Source organism: Watersipora subatra, chromosome 9, assembly GCF_963576615.1.
Source record: "Watersipora subatra chromosome 9, tzWatSuba1.1, whole genome shotgun sequence".
Classification (NCBI taxonomy): domain Eukaryota; kingdom Metazoa; phylum Bryozoa; class Gymnolaemata; order Cheilostomatida; family Watersiporidae; genus Watersipora; species Watersipora subatra.
The window spans coordinates 11077873-11094168 of record NC_088716.1 but is presented as its reverse complement, the minus strand read 5'-3'; the positions used below and the strand labels follow the sequence as shown (position 1 = coordinate 11094168).

General features: G+C 35.4%; 1 protein-coding gene across 1 annotated transcript; it reads left to right on the top strand.

Moving 5' to 3' along the window:
- Positions 1-84: 84 nt before the first annotated feature.
- LOC137403753 (17S U2 SnRNP complex component HTATSF1-like) lies at positions 85-15581 on the top strand. The gene is made up of 9 exons (XM_068089780.1): positions 85-175; positions 1824-2019; positions 5365-5857; positions 7443-7648; positions 7981-8150; positions 10485-10581; positions 13294-13383; positions 14626-14705; positions 14843-15581. Exons 2-9 carry the CDS (start codon positions 1855-1857, stop codon positions 15093-15095), a joined length of 1554 nt encoding a protein of 517 aa, XP_067945881.1. The 5' UTR covers positions 85-175; positions 1824-1854; the 3' UTR covers positions 15096-15581.
- The last annotated feature ends 715 nt before the right edge of the window (positions 15582-16296 follow it).

Genomic DNA, 16296 nt, shown 5'->3' with positions numbered 1-16296 from the left:
AATACCGTTCTCAAAATATACCTGCTGTTGTCATTTACGGATTATGCTCACGCGCGCAAGAACACGGGATTTACCACTCCGTAACGAAGTCGATATAGAGAGCGGGCTAAAATCGCGGTTCTCAAGCTTGCTATCACATTTTGGGACTCTCGTGTAACTTATCCGATTTTATGAGGTTAGGATGGTTTTATATGCATCGTCTGTTAACTCTTTTGTTTATTGTAAATTTACTGGTTATATGACAGCTTAGAAATAGAGATGTACCATGTCCCAAATTATTTTTTTTTATAACGTAGTAGCCTCGTTCGTAGGAATGCATGGATAGACGTTTCCAAATTTATTAAAATCATCGAAATGGTTGGGGCTTAGTGAATTTTTGTCTAGTGTTCGTTAAGTGTAATAATTTTTATTGTAGTATTGAAAAGATACTGCATGGAAAATGGTATATGCTATCACAAATGTCTGTAAATATCCGTGCTACATTTGGTCTATTTAATTGCTTTTCCCTGTCATGTAGACTGCTCAGTGAGCCTTTTAGTCGGTATCAAATTAGTCGATTAAATTACACAGATGATAAGAAAAGGGTTTTCAGGCAATTTACATTTGCCAATTGCATTGGCAAATAAGTAAAGTGTGAGCTTCATTGGTAAAAAAAATGCAAGATTACTGCATGTCATCCACAGAAAACAGTTCAAGCATACACCATGCGCAAATAAGTACAAGTATTTGGGAGTGGTCTTACAGTCAGTTGTTAAACTCATATTGCAGTCAAAGTGTGCTGCATCAATAGACAAAATTGAAATTGTCAGATGCCGATGGCACCAAAGAACACAAGATTGGGAGCGCACAAGCCAAAGGACTTTCCTATTTGGAATCCATCTTAAATAAAAATGTCACAGAATCAGTTGGTGCGCTTAATCGAAATGGTAAAAGAAGAGTGTCAGAAGCTAAAAAGAAGTTTAAACTCTAGCCTCTTGTGATAAAGAGAAAAATCATCAAGATAAAAGTACCGCATAAGCTAATCTTAAAGAGTGAGACTCAAGGAATCGTATAATAAGATGAGGAGGCAACCTGAAACCTCAACGCAAAACAAATCCTAGGCCAAAGAGCTGACAAAATTTACATACATCGATGGTAACCTTTATTACAAAAGCTTTTACCTCATGCAATGCGTTACCTCAAAATGACTGAGTGACAACAGAAGATTTACACTGGCACTTAACTGGATGGGTCTTCATACCACAGTTTTCTAAATGCCCTGCCTATAGAATGCTTAATTTGTTAAATATCTGTTAATCTGTCCTGCCAAATCAAAATCAAACAAGTCACAACACACTCATGTATTCCTAGGCTATTATTTGCTGTCATCATAGAGAGAAGTTGGTGATGCAATTATCTTTTTTAACCTGATTAAGCTATTCTTATGTCATGTTGAAGCGAACTATTGTTTTGATTGGGCTTACATGTACATAATCCTATGTTGATGCGCTTCTTCAATCATTCAAAGTGCCATAATACCCATTCATGTAAATAAGCCAAGTTGTTACTGGCTGTCTAGTTTCAAAATGAACTCCAGTATTTTAACTTGTCAGTTGCAACATCAATCAAACTAATAACAATAATAATAATGGTAATAACAACTGAGGCATATTCACTTTTTGGTTCTTGAAAAAGAGATTCACGTTTTGTTGGCAAGTCTAAAATTGATGTCATTTCAACATTAATTTTAATTGTAACTTCTAAAATTTGATATAATTATTTTAATACAAGCATTCGTATACCAACCAAGTTATACGGGGGTCAAATATGCTGATATTTGGCAGTCATGGAGCCCGTGTGATGGAATGGTGAAGGATGGCAGAGAGTGATGAGGAATTTGAGGAGCAACTGAGGCAAGAGAGGGATGAGGCAGCGAGGGCTGCTGAAAGCAAAGAGGTTATTGAGCATGGTCGGGTTAAGACTGATGAGGATGGGACGGAATTTGAATGGGATGCCAAGCAAAAGGCTTGGTTTCCAAAGGTGAGTCTCATGGAGTAGAATGCTAGTTTTATTTGATTCTAAATGTTTATCTCTATTAACCTCTCCTAACTAAACTTCATCCATAAAGAAAAGCAAAATTGATCATGATAATACCATATGTGTAATTTGGCACAAGTTTTAAATAAGGTTACCCAGTGCATCTATTTATAGACAAAAGGTTTTAAGAGGGTCTTCATTTAAATTTTGTTGAAAGATTTTAAGACTGTTTGGTCATTTGCTTAGAGTGCTTCCTACTGGTCATCTCTTCAGGTCATGGTGCATTTTTTTTCAAATATTTAAATTCGCTAATGTTTAAATAAAAATCATAAAATAAAATAAATGAAATATTTACATCACACCAGTAGCATTAGTTCATTGCACGCAGCCAAAGAATTCTTGAATTCTTACCATTCGTTAAAGTTTAGTTTTTCATTCTGAAAACAATATTAGATACTGCAAAACTCTTAATTAAACGCCATGCCGCTCTATTTTTCAACCCTTTTTCTCTAGTGGCGGTCAATTAGAGGTGGCGGTCAATTAGAGGTGGTGGTCAATTGGATGTGGCTGTCAATTGGAGGTGGCATTCAAATAGAGGCTGGCAATGTATTTTTCAAATGGCTCGTCAGAATTTTCGAAAGATAAACTGAGCCCTTTCACGGTCGATGTGAATGTTGCCTATATTTTGCACTCTTTTTCCAGTGGAGCCGTATTAAACTTTAGATGCAATAAATATGCTAACTTACCTCCAACTTGTCAAAAATCTATAAATGAAACATGCATTAAGAAGCCGAGAAATATCTACCAGTTATTTATTGCTTGCAATTAATTTGCGATGATACTATAGCCTGTGCCTTCCTTTGCAATTTGTTAGAGCTTTCAATTTTTTAATTCACGCAAAACTTGAAGGCATATTTTTATTTTATATCTATATTTAACAGTGTTGCATAAAAGCTCATTGCATGCATATGTTTGCTACAGTTTGCAGTCAAAACTAGCTTTTTATGTGCGATAGAAGAGGAGCTACTAGTGTCAATCTATTGTAAGCCATGTTAAGATAACCGCAAGGATGCTTTTGAATGATATGCTATAAATCTGCAAATATATAATTTATATAATGGTAATCGATCAAAGGCTGCAAATATATATGTTCATGAACAAGTGACATAAATGAACCATACTTATATTACATGCAGAAACAAAGATTAAATATTTTTTAAACAAATATATTTGCATCGTTTGCTTGGATAGATGCGTTTTGATTGTTGCTTTCGATTGAACGAACTTCTGGTTGTCCACAATGTTTTACGACCTCAACTCTTTTTCTGCACTGCTGAACTAGTCGATATTAACGTCCAAACAATTTTATGGCAGAGCAATACTTCACGTGTTGCATTTCGCGCAAATGCAGTGCGTAAAAGTTCTGCTCGCTAAACACAACCTTGACCCTAAAACTAGTCATTCATTTACCATCATAAATGTAAATCGTTTTTATATGTGTACTATTAAGTATTAAGACCCCCGTTAAACAAGGAACTTCCATTAGCCGGAGACAGTTATTAATTATTTCTATGGTGTTGCTTTCAAAGTTTTAAGGAAAGAAAACAAAAAGCTTTTGAGTTTGATGAGAGAATTGTTACTTATGTAACTGATTCATTATTAATACAATTTTATGGACATTTTTCTACTGATCAATTGATCATTTGGGTTCGTAAACATCAATGAATGTCAAAGTGGTGGTCAAATGGAGGTGGTGTTCAAATAGAGGTGGCATTCAAATAGAGGTGGCGTTCAATTAGAGGTGGCGTTCAATTAGAGGTGGCGTTCAAATATAGGTGGCGTTCAATTAGAGGTGGTGTTCAAATAGAGGTGGCGTTCAATTAGAGGTTTTACAATAACTATATAATTGTTAGTAATATTTACATGGTTGAAGTTTGTATCCATCAGATAAAGGTATTGTAAAATAGACGTAAATGTTCAGCATGGCCTTCGGCAGTATGGCTGCCTGCAACATTTGCTGATACTCAATGTTGCTTTCTTCAACGTAAAATCCTACTAGTCTATTAGTGCAAGCAGTTGGTCGAAAGCATCTGAAAAGCTATGAACCTTGAAAAACGTTCAGTTTCTCATGGAATGTACATATACGGTATATATGTACATGCCATGTATATATATACATGTACCATATATACATGTGCCATAATTATATACATGTACCACATACAAGTACAGTGAAACTCGGATAAATCGCCCTCGGATATATCGAACACATGGTTAACTCGAATGGATTTGCTTGGTCCGTTCCTACGCAATGATAAATGGCTTTAGATAACTCGGCCGAAACTCCGTTAACTCGAACAGTTTTTTCCCAAACGGCTACCGAGACGGTTGTTACTATCGCTTTAGAATATCACTTTATTCCAAGCCATAGAGATAAACATCGACTTTTAGTAGTTCTTAGGCCTCGTTATTACCAACATCGGCAAATATTTTCATTAACGACTTTTGTAAAGGTTTGCAAAAATCAAATTTTACCAAACATCCGCTTAGTGATAAGCCCTCCGAAAGCAAGAAAAGCGAGGTAAAATTTGGATAACTTTAAAGTAATATCGGCAAAATTGATAATGGGTTTTTAATAGTAAAGCAGTTTTGTAATAACTGACTTACTGCAAAATTGATCTTGGTTAAAACGCTCGGTAGAAAAATACATATGTATTTTTTCTGAGCGTTTTAACCGCGATCAAGTTTTGCCAATTTTAATCTGAGAACGTCCTGGCAGTCACATCACCTAAAACAACAAACAAATCTCAAGTGATAGAAAAATATCTATACTTTCTGATTAAAAATATTTAAAACTTCACACAAGAGACCCTTTAACATGCAACAAGCAATCTATGCTTTTGATTGATATATAGTTTGTATATGTACATGTATCTACTGATAAATGCGTGCACTTATGACTGTCCTGATTACTTGAACGCTCTAATAACTCGAACACTTTTGCTCGGTCCCTTGAAGTTTGAGTTATCCGTGTTTCACTGTACATATATACATGTACCATATATACATGTACATATATACATGTACATATATACATGTACATATACAGTATATATGTACATGTATATATGTACATGTTTATATGGTACATGTATATACTTATGGTACATGTATATATCGTACATGTATATGTATACATGGCATGTACATATATACCATATACATGTATGTACATACATTGAGAAACTGCATTTATGGTAGGCTCTTATCATATTGCATGTTGTTGTTGGATAACATGCAACTCTCTAAAGCATATAGAACTTATTCTAAACAGTTTTTGATCTGCAGATAAATGCAGACTTCATAGCTGCATACCAGATGAGCTATGGCAGTCAAAACCAGGAGGTGAAAGACGAAAAGGTGGCTCCTGCAGATGTACAGTCCAATCCGGATGCTTACTGGAAATATTATTATGGAGACAGAATTCCCGACACCACAGACCCAAACTATGCTGCTTGGTACAGCTATTACTATGGTAACATTGCTCCTGCGGAGGAGGCTCCGCCTCTGACTGACCCAGCCTACCCTAAGTGGTACTACAAGCAGTGTTATGGCGTAGAGCCGGATGAAGGGAACAGCGAGTACATAGAATGGGCTAGGCAGCTGCTGTCAGAGGATAAGGAGGCCCAACTCACTAATGCTGAGGGGGACGATTCAGAAGATCATGCTATGGAAGAATCAGAGGTCAAAAAGGAAGCAGCCAAGGGAGGTAAAGCCAAGAAAAAGGGAGGAAAGCAAGAGAACGCTGGACCAGAGGCTAAGAAAAAGAAACCTGATCCAAGCAAGTGTCATATTGTAATATGAGTAGCTGGTGAATGTTTTGCTTTTTCTTGATTTTTTTTTACTAATACCTTTCCAGTGTACTAGTTGGCTGTCAGTAATATTAAAGATAAACTTAGACTAGGTTTTTGTAGATTTTGTCATAAAGTAAGGGTAGTCATTATAAGGTAGTCACTCAGAAACTTGTTTGTAGACTTGAAAATCCGCTTCAAAAATAAACTTACAACAATTTTTTATCAAAAAGTATCGGTATTTTTCTATCATTTGTGATTGTTTTTGATGTTTGAGGTGATTTGACTGTCAGGATGTTTCAAGATTAAAATAGATAAAACTTGATCGCGATTAAAACGCTCAGAAAATCCAAACGTGCAAAATAATATCACTTGTTATCGCTGCGTTAGTTCATATCCACTATTGTCTCTAATCTGTCGGCTTTTTTGCAATCATAGACGTCATAATCACACTTTCGCTTGATCTGAGATTTTTAATTGATTAGAGCAATCAAGTTTTATCTAATCTTGAAACATCCTGGCAACCAGATTACCTCAAACTTCAAAAACAATCACAAATGATAGAGAAATACCAATACTATTTGATCAAATTTACCAAAAATTGTGTTCAAGTTCAGCTTTAATATGAGGACCTGTAATATTCAGAGTTATGGCTTCATGAAAAGGAAATGGAATTTGTTTAGGTTAATTAGCTCTTGATAAATGTTTGGGAATAAATGGGACTTTCTGGTGCCCAAAGGTTACAAGTTCAGAATTTGGTCCAGTTTTCTTTGTGACTTATGGCTCAACAAATTTTAAGTAAAAGAAAGGGGGAAATTTGTACATAACGGCTGCACTTATGTAGTCGACAGATATGGTTCAGAGATCCTTCAATCAAATTATGGTGATGTGGAACGTATGAATTAAATTTCTAAAATTCAGTTAATTTTTTATGTATTTCGAAGAAAAAGGTATTATGTGTGAAGTTTCACTAATAAAATACTGTTTTTTGCATTTTCTTGTTATTATCATCGTGCTATTTATTTACTGTATAGAAGCACAAATAATTTCTCTGGTGTAAAAATAGCCGTGCCTAAGTTTGGCACCAAAAAGACCTAGACCGTTTGGAAGACTCGTCTATATAGATCTCAGTGTTGCTCTTTTTGTTAAACCCTGTGTTCGGTTATAACAATTAAAATTTAGCAATGAAAAATTCACACAGCACTGGATTTGATCTCGGGACCTCCAGATCTAGAGGTGGCGAATGTATCTATTACACTACACGGAATACAATGAATACATTAGGCAAATAGCCATTACATTGGTTAAAATAGTCATGTTTAAAACGCTTGCTCGGGTTAATAACTAGCACTGTTGACCATTTCGTGTAACGATTGTTAAACTGGCCTGAAACACCGGCGCTGCTTTAGGAAAGATGTAGCTTTTCAGTCAAGTTATTCAAGTTCGTTAGGTAATTATTCTACTACCCGTGCAACACCAAGCATTCATCTAGTTACCTATAAATTTACCAACCACATGGACAAACTACAGAGCCCCCTGTTTCACTGGTTAGAGGTTTGACAACTCTGATTGTAGAATGGTTTGACCAGGAAGAAGGTGACAATACTTCAGTCTATGTTCAAGGACTGCCAGATGACATAACTGAAGAGGAATACAAAGATCTGATGAGCAAATGCGGAATCATTGCCTACGACTACGAGAAGAAAAAATTGAAAATGAAGCTCTACATGGACAAGGAGACTGGCAAGCCCAAAGGAGATGGACTCTGTACATATATCAAGGTAATTACTAGTGTATAGGTACACGTATAAATATACACTCTCTGTTTATTATATTTGTTATCGTGTCAGGCCAGGATACTGTTACTATGATCAGCAGCAGGCTTTTAAAGTATCTGAAATTACCGAAGACAAGACCAGCTAAGACCAAACACTTAACCTCAGTGCCAATAACAGCATAGGGTACCTCTTATTGTTAGGTTTTGATAAGCTAGACAAAACTTACGCTGAGAAGAAATGTATCTTACATGAGAACATAACTCCAAACGAATTGGGACTCTATACATATATCAATACATGAATATCGTTGAATTTTCATTCAATGTCTGTGGTAGAGAGAATCTGTTGACCTGGCCCTGCAGCTGCTTGATGAATCCAAATTGAGAGGAAGCAAGATAGAGGTCCAGCTCGCAGAGTTCAAACTCAAAGGAGACTTTGATCCGACACTTCGCAGAAAGCCGAAGAACAATAAAGCAAAGCGGCGGGAGAAAGAAAAGCAAGCCAAGTACGTCTATAAGTAGATGAGGGCTAGTGTAGAGCATTGGTGATAACTTGGCATTGCTGGTTGCTTCTGTCACTATTATAGAGCCTCTCTCTTGTTGCTCCTCTGGTCACATTTGACAATCAGATTACCTCTATTTAAATAGAGGTATTAGTTCACTGCCTCTATTTAAATAGAGGTAACAGTTCACTACCTTTATTTAAATTATTCATTACCATTCTTTTATTGTTAGCTCAACATAAATTATTGTTTTATTATTTTCGTAAGTTAGGCAACTGCTTGTTAGAATGCGGACTAATATGCAGAATTATAATATACAGTAATCTCATGTCACCATCAGGTGCTTTTTTGCGAATTAAACTCCTAACTGTTGTTCCCTCCCTGTTGTGGGCTTTAGAGCATATATTTTAATACAACCCTAATGCAACCAATATTTGCTAATTTCCATAAGTTGCTATACAAAGACTTATACCAACTGCTGATGTAATAGCCCATATTGTGTTTCAGACCCTTATAGGCCTTTGTTGTGTTAGCCCCCTATTCTATCTGACTTATATGACATGATTAGCCCATTTGGTGTTAGCCCCCTATTCTATCTGACTTATACGATATGATTAGCCCATTTGGTGTTAGCCCCATATTCTATCTGACTTATATGATATGATTAGCCCATTTGGTGTTAGCCCCCTATTCTATCGACTTGTATGATATGATTAGCCCATTTGGTGTTAGCCTCCTATTCTATGACTTATATGATATGATTAGCCCATTTGGTGTTAGCCTCCTATTCTATCTGACTTATATTATATGATTAGCCCATTTGGTGTTAGCCCCCTATTCTATCTGACTTATATGATATGATTAGCCCATTTGGTGTTAGCCTCCTATTCTATCTGACTTATATGATATGATTAGCCCATTTGGTGTTAGCCCCCTATTCTATCTGACTTATATGATATGATTAGCCCATTTGGTATTAGCTCGCTATTCTATCTGACTTATATGATATGATTAGGCCATTTGGTGTTAGCCCCCTATTCTATCTGACTTATATGATATGATTAGGCCATTTGGTGTTAGCCCTCTATTCTATCTGACTTATATGATATGATTAGCCCATTTGGTGTTAGCCTCCCTATTCAATCTGACTTATATGATATGATTAGCCCATTTGGTATTAGCCCCCTATTCTATGTGACTTATATGATATGATTAGCCCATTTGGTGTTAGCTCGCTATTCTATTTGACTTATATGATATGACTAGCTGTGCCACCCGGCGTTGCCCGTGTAATAGAAGAGTCTTTGGACCGAAAATTGATTTGTATTTAACATATAACAACATTTGCCATTCTAACTTTCAAACTACATATCATGAGAGAAGTGTGTCTGTGTAGTTGAACTAAATTAAGAGAGAAATAAAAACAACTGTAAAGGTTTTATAACTTTGTCAAACAACTGTACCTTTCAAGCTAGTGGCCTGGCATATTGCCAATGGAAACTCCACTAAGCTAGTTAATAAGGTTAGGCTTCCAATGACAGTAAGAATTCCATGAATTTCCATGAAATTCCATGAATTTGAGTCTTTATTGTTGTCAAGCTCAGCTGTTCTAATAATAGCTATAGCCAGATTTCCAACAGACTGACATACGGACTTTGAGAAATATACATAGATTAGCCCATTTGGTGTTAGCCCCCTATTCTATCTGACTTATATGATATGATTAGCCCATTTGGTGTTAGCCCCCTATTCTATCTGACTTATATGATATGATTAGCCCATTTGGTGTTAGCCCTTACAGAGTTTTGGCCCATGTGGCTTTCATCCTTTATGGTATTTGGCCTAAAAGGTGTTCATTCTATATGATTTCAAAATCATATGATATTGCAGCTTTAGTCGAAGTTATCTCCCCAACAATAACTCCGTATTTCATAACTCCATATTTTGTAACGTACTCATTAAACGTCTACTATAGCCTCTGATATTGAAATAGTCTCAAATCCTTCGGTTGTTGTATGCAGACCTTACAAATTCTTGTTTTCTACCTGTTTGTTTTACTCCTCTGGCTGCTCTCCTTTCTTTAATACTTTCAAGTGTCAACTATGAGTATTTCTACACTAGAGCAATAATAAATAGTATAAGATATAGGAGAGCTCTTTTATTAAATAGTAGAAAGCAATAAGTGACTTGCAATTGCTGGTATGGTTGGAAGATTCCACCCTCAATATTTGTCACTGAGATGTGTAACTTCATTTAGATCTCCGCTGCTAAATAAGTGTATATGATATCGGAGCATTATGGTATTCCACATGTAATACTTGAGGTACATATATACAGGTTGTTGGACTGGAGGCCAGACAAATTGCCTGATGAAAGGTTTCCGTGTGAGAAAACTGTCATCCTCAAGAATCTCTTCAGTCCAGAGGAGTTTGATGTGAGTTAATTTCTTTTTCTGTGCAGAAGTTGTCACTTTTGCTGTTGGTTAGTTTCCTGTGAAGGTGTGACACTGATAAACTACCCATTTTGCCAGAATTCATTGTGTTTTCATTTAAATTAATTTATTTTTAGAATAATGTTTAATCAAACGGTATGCTTTGTACACGAACTATAGAGTTAATCAATGACAAACAGGGATTATTTTAAACATCATCAGTCTATATGTTATTAATATATAACGGCATGATATGTGTAAACAGTTTTGCATTAAAATGTTAGATTTGCGGTTGAGTCGGCTTGCGAAGTTTAAACCCTGGATATTAACCTTTTGGGTGCCATTTTCGCATTTCTGTGAATCTGCAGTGGCTTAGAATCGATGAAACTCAACGGTCGGTAAATGAGCATACAATGAACAACCCGTAAATGAGTATAATATGTTTACAAAATATTTACAAATCTGATATATTCACAGTAAAAATATATTTAGATTGCCTATGAAACAGTTTTAGACAGTTAACGGGAGTATTTAATTAATAGCGTTAAAAGAATAGATAATGACAAAATCGCACCCATTTAATTGTGATGTTGCAAACACATTTTTAAAATTTATCAACGCTTGTAAAACTTTGTGACGCCTTCTTAGCCCAAGTTCCAACGCAGTATAAATTTTTATACATTATGAAATATTTAAAGAAAACGCTATTTTGCTTGGTAATTGCATTTCCCACCAATAGAAAGAGTAATGTTTTGCGAAAGTCAATGATCTTAAAAACATTTGTTTTCATAAATAGACATGCATTTCTGTATGGTGTTTTATGTATAATGCTGTTGTGATGTCTTTTAGGTTAAATTCAAAACCTTCCTTTCTTAGAACACTCATTGTTTTTAAGTTTAGTTTTAAGTTTTTTAAGTTTCTGCTCTCAAGTTTCTGTTTTAAGTAAGTTTCCCAATAATCATATTTTGAATAAGACAAATTTATTTGTTAGTCAATTTTTTAAGCTCTATTTCCGGTTTGTTTTATATTAATATTGCGTTATATAACTCTGCATTAATTTGTTCTTGCTTTTCCAAAATGCTTTCAAGTTATCTTAACACTTCAGCAAAATGAAAGATTAGCTTTTATGCAATATGAACTAGAGCTCAGACAGTTGTATTTTTATTTCAAAAGCAAGTTTTTTTGTATTCAGCATCGTCTGATTTGCTATAAGATCACCCAAGAAATATTGCTGATATTCTGTTGTTGAAAGAGTTATAATGATGTATTGTTAATTTGGGCTAGATAGACCAAGTAATAACACAGCAAGAGCCAAAACAAAATACCATATTTTTGTGTAAAAATGTGGCGCCGTAACGCTTGACGCAATGAATAATGCGACAGTCAAAGGGTTAACCTCATCTTACTATCTCCCAAGTCGTATGTCATTCTGTTGTTGATGTATTTTGAAAATATGAGTTTGAATCCTATTTGATGCAATCTTTTTCCCCCAACCTTTAACCATGACCTCGGACAGCCGTACACGGCTCTCATTATAGTAAAGATTGATCTATATGTCACTATGAAGCATGAGGCATGAAGATAACTTTGTGGACTAACCTGGTGGAATAAAACATCCAATAAACATCTCACTTCAGCTTTTAATCATGCTACTTGACAAATTCAGTTGGAGTTATGTTCTCATGGTTAATACATTCGTTTTCAATGGAAGTTCTATTTACATGTAGGTTATCAAGAACCTAGTAGTAACAGGTATCCTATCCTGTTATTGGCACTGAAGTTAAATGTCTGGTATTATCCGGTCTCATCTTCTGTAACTTCATACGGTACTTTATACTTGTAAGTCTGCTGCTGATCATAGTAACAGTATCCTAGTCTGACACACTAATCTTTACTATAATAAGATACGTACCCGTCCATTTGTCCGAAGCCACACGCGTTTGGAGGTTGGGAAAAAGATTGCATTGTACAGGATTTGAACCCATAACATTTGGCTTGCCCTTCCAGCCACCTAATTAGCTACCTTCTGGCACTTCGGAATAATTGCTTAGATACTTAGTGTCTGTACTTTGTTGGCATACCTGACGATCTCTCTCAGCACACTAGACTGCCAGGGTATTAACCAATATAATAAACAGAGAATGTGTGTGTTACTCAGATATAAATCTTTAAAGAATTCTGATTTTTGAAAATTTAATTTTGTTTATATCTGAGTGAGGGTGATATTTTGGTAAACAATTTTGTTGCGCTAGTCTGCGTTTAAATAATATGTGGCAAATCCTATTTACTTTTATGATGAATATTTACTTTTGATGAAAGTTACTTAAACCATTCTTGGACTAGATACGCAATGTAATATTTATATTTAATAGCATACAAAATTAAATTTATTTTTCATTATTTCGTTTTTAAATGCTGATTAATAAGTAGATGCATATTTTATATGTATTTTCTTTGATAACAAAAAAAAACCATCAACCATGCTACACATTATATTTGGTATCGGATTCGCTTTTTGTGAGAGTTGAGGATTTGAATTGGTATCTGGATCATCTCTTGCATTTCCAATTATGTCATCTCTTCCACTCACTGTGTTGAAATGGTTTATAGTTCATAACCTGTCACAGTATTGAGGGAAACATTTCCATAGATTTGCTTCATCAGATCGGTCATTGCAAAAACATCATTACACTATGTAATTGTTATCTGTTGCAGAAGAATCCGGCTGCCATACAGGAAGTGAGAGAAGATATGAGGCAGGAATGCAGTAAATTTGGAGAAATTAAAAAGATCAGCATATTTGATGTGAGTTTCCTTTTTAAGTATCAATAATATAAATACATTAGAGATCAATTGATCTTTAGTACACTCAGATAGAGATCAATTGATCTTTAGTACACTCAGATAGAGGTCAATTGATCTTTAGTACACTCAGATAGAGGTCAATTGAGCTTTAGTACACTCAGATAGAGATCAATTGATCTTTAGTACACTCAGATAGAGGTCAATTGATCTTTAGTACACTCAGATAGAGATCAATTGATCTTTAGTACACTCAGATAGAGGTCAATTGATCTTTAGTACACTCAGATAGAGATCAATTGATCTTTAGTACACTCAGATAGAGGTCAATTGATCTTTAGTACACTCAGATAGAGATCAATTGATCTTTAGTACACTCAGATAGAGGTCAATTGATCTTTAGTACACTCAGATAGAGATCAATTGATCTTTAGTACACTCAGATAGAGGTCAATTGATCTTTAGTACACTCAGATAGAGGTCAATTGATCTTTAGTACACTCAGATAGAGATCAATTGATCTTTAGTACACTCAGATAGAGATCAATTGATCTTTAGTACACTCAGATATAGGTCAATTGATCTTTAGTACACTCAGATAGAGATCAATTGATCTTTAGTACACTCAGATAGAGCTCAATTGATCTTTAGTACACTCAGATAGAGGTCAATTGATCTTCAGTACACTCAGATAAAGGTCAATTGATCTTCATTGCACTCCAGTGCATACAGTCCAACCAAGCAGGCAGAGTTTATCTGTTGCACTATTTGCTTTGTATGCCAAAATCATTGTACGCTGGAGCAAATATACTTATAAGCATACGTTGTATTTAAAGCTTAGATACAATAAAAAATATTTCATAAATATGTGTTTGAAAAATATATGTTAGAAATGTGTTATACAAAACTGTATTCAAAAAACTATATAAGCAAAAGCCTAAATCATGTGTCGTATGACTTGTTGATGCTTTGATTGATAATCATGATTTCATCTTGTGTACAAGATATTCATAAGGCTACTGTAAAATCTCTATTTGAGCGCCACCTCGAATAAAACGCCACTATAGAAGGTTGAAGAATATAGCGCCACCCTGTATTTGAATGCCACCGCCTATTTTAAAACGTCTCTATCTGGGAAGAGTTGAAGAATAGAGCGCCATGGCGTTCAACTAGAGGATTTACATTATTTTGAGTTTGGGGTGTTCATAGAGTTAGCCTGTGCTCCTCTTTACACTCATATTTTAGAGAAATCCTGATGGAGTGATAACTGTCGTTTACAAGGAGTTTGAGCCAGCAGATCTCTGTGTCAAGACTTTGAACCACAGGTACTTTACAACAGAGTATTTGTAGCCTTAGGTTCTATTGTGCCTTCTTTTTTCAGATGGTTTGCTATATCTTCGACAATCTTTTTTAACATGTTTGCTTTATGGATATGTTCAAGCAATGGTATTTATGTTGTTAGGTGGTTTGGAGGCCGGAGAGTGATGGCCTCCAACTGGAATGGCAAAGAAAAGTTTGAGGTCAAGGAAACAGCCGAGCAGGAGGCTGAGAGACTACGCAAGTGGGATGAATACTTGGAGACGGGAGGAGAGCCGACCCCCTCTAGCAAGCACACTGAGGCTAAGGAGGAAACAGAATCGGAGTCTGTTAATAACGATACTCAACGCGATGAGGAAGTCGACAAGGGAAATGGCTCATCAGGAGACAACTCCTGATACGAACCTCATTTTAAATATGAGAATCTTGAGCATTCCTGTGTGTCGGCCGGAGGCAAGCAGCTACTTCTCTTGAGCCAACAAATGAGAAAGCAGTTTATTCTCCTTTTCAACTTGCAGGTCTAGAAGTAGACCTGAACAGTTACATGTATATTTTAGTATCTAGTTCTTCTTTTGTATTGTAAATAAATTTTATTATTCTTCTTTGGACGGGCTGCTTTCTCACTATTTGTTGATTTTGCAATCCACTCTATATGCTTTGTTTGCATTTCTCTACATGTATGAATGATATCATACACATATGATCATATCACATGTATGAGTATGTATGTATCATACATGTGATATCAATGTATGATATGTATGAGTGATATCAATTGTCCATGAAATTTTATTTACGATATTGAGTCCTCCAACTAGAGTAAATCTTTCCTACTGTAATTTTTCTGTGCTATTAATAGAACCCAAAATATTCCAAACATGAAATATAGTCGACTTTCTCAAGTTTTCCCAAATGTCCAGCACTAAATCTCTCAATCATTCTTTGCTTTACCTTTGCACACATTTAACACCGGAACTGTTAATTAGGGTTATGCTATCAAGGTACTACTTGTACGTACAAGTATTATTGCATCATGCGTATTCTGCATCATGTCATACCCATGGTATGACAACCCTTAACATATTATGTAGCCTACCCCAAGAAACATGACATTCTATTCTAGAATATTCTAGAAGCTGTATCATCATGAGGTAAAGATCTATAAAGCCTTGGCATAACCGACACGCTTAACGAAATGGTAGGAAGGAGTAAGTGCAATGATGATGTGTCATAATAAGCGATTGCCATGTAAAAGGAGGAGAGAGCAAAACTTGGGGTAAGCCCTTAAAACCCAGTCTACAATGTGCAGTCAGTTCCACAGAGAGTCTCACCTGAACAATCATTTCTGTATATCAATAGAGGCATAATTTTTTTAAAACTTGACAAAGCAGTTTAGTAGCTTTCTTACAAATGATTAATTTTAAAAAGCTTATTAATATATTAACATTATATTACTAACATGTTATAAGATTGTATATGTCTGGAGTCTGCCAACTATTACTGCTTTCAATGATTAGTAAATGGAAACAGCTCAACGTCAATATATCAAGTGACTTGATACTAAATACAATTCTGCAAGACCATTTAATAAAAATTGAA

Bases quoted from the DNA above. Each gene is read 5' to 3' on its own strand.
- LOC137403753 (XM_068089780.1), top strand. From the start codon at position 1,855: ATGGCAGAGAGTGATGAGGAATTTGAGGAGCAACTGAGGCAAGAGAGG. The intron at 5,858-7,442 runs GCAAGTGTCATA...CTCTGATTGTAG, and splicing joins GAAAAAGAAACCTGATCCAA to AATGGTTTGACCAGGAAGAA. The intron at 14,706-14,842 runs GTACTTTACAAC...TTATGTTGTTAG, and splicing joins GTCAAGACTTTGAACCACAG to GTGGTTTGGAGGCCGGAGAG.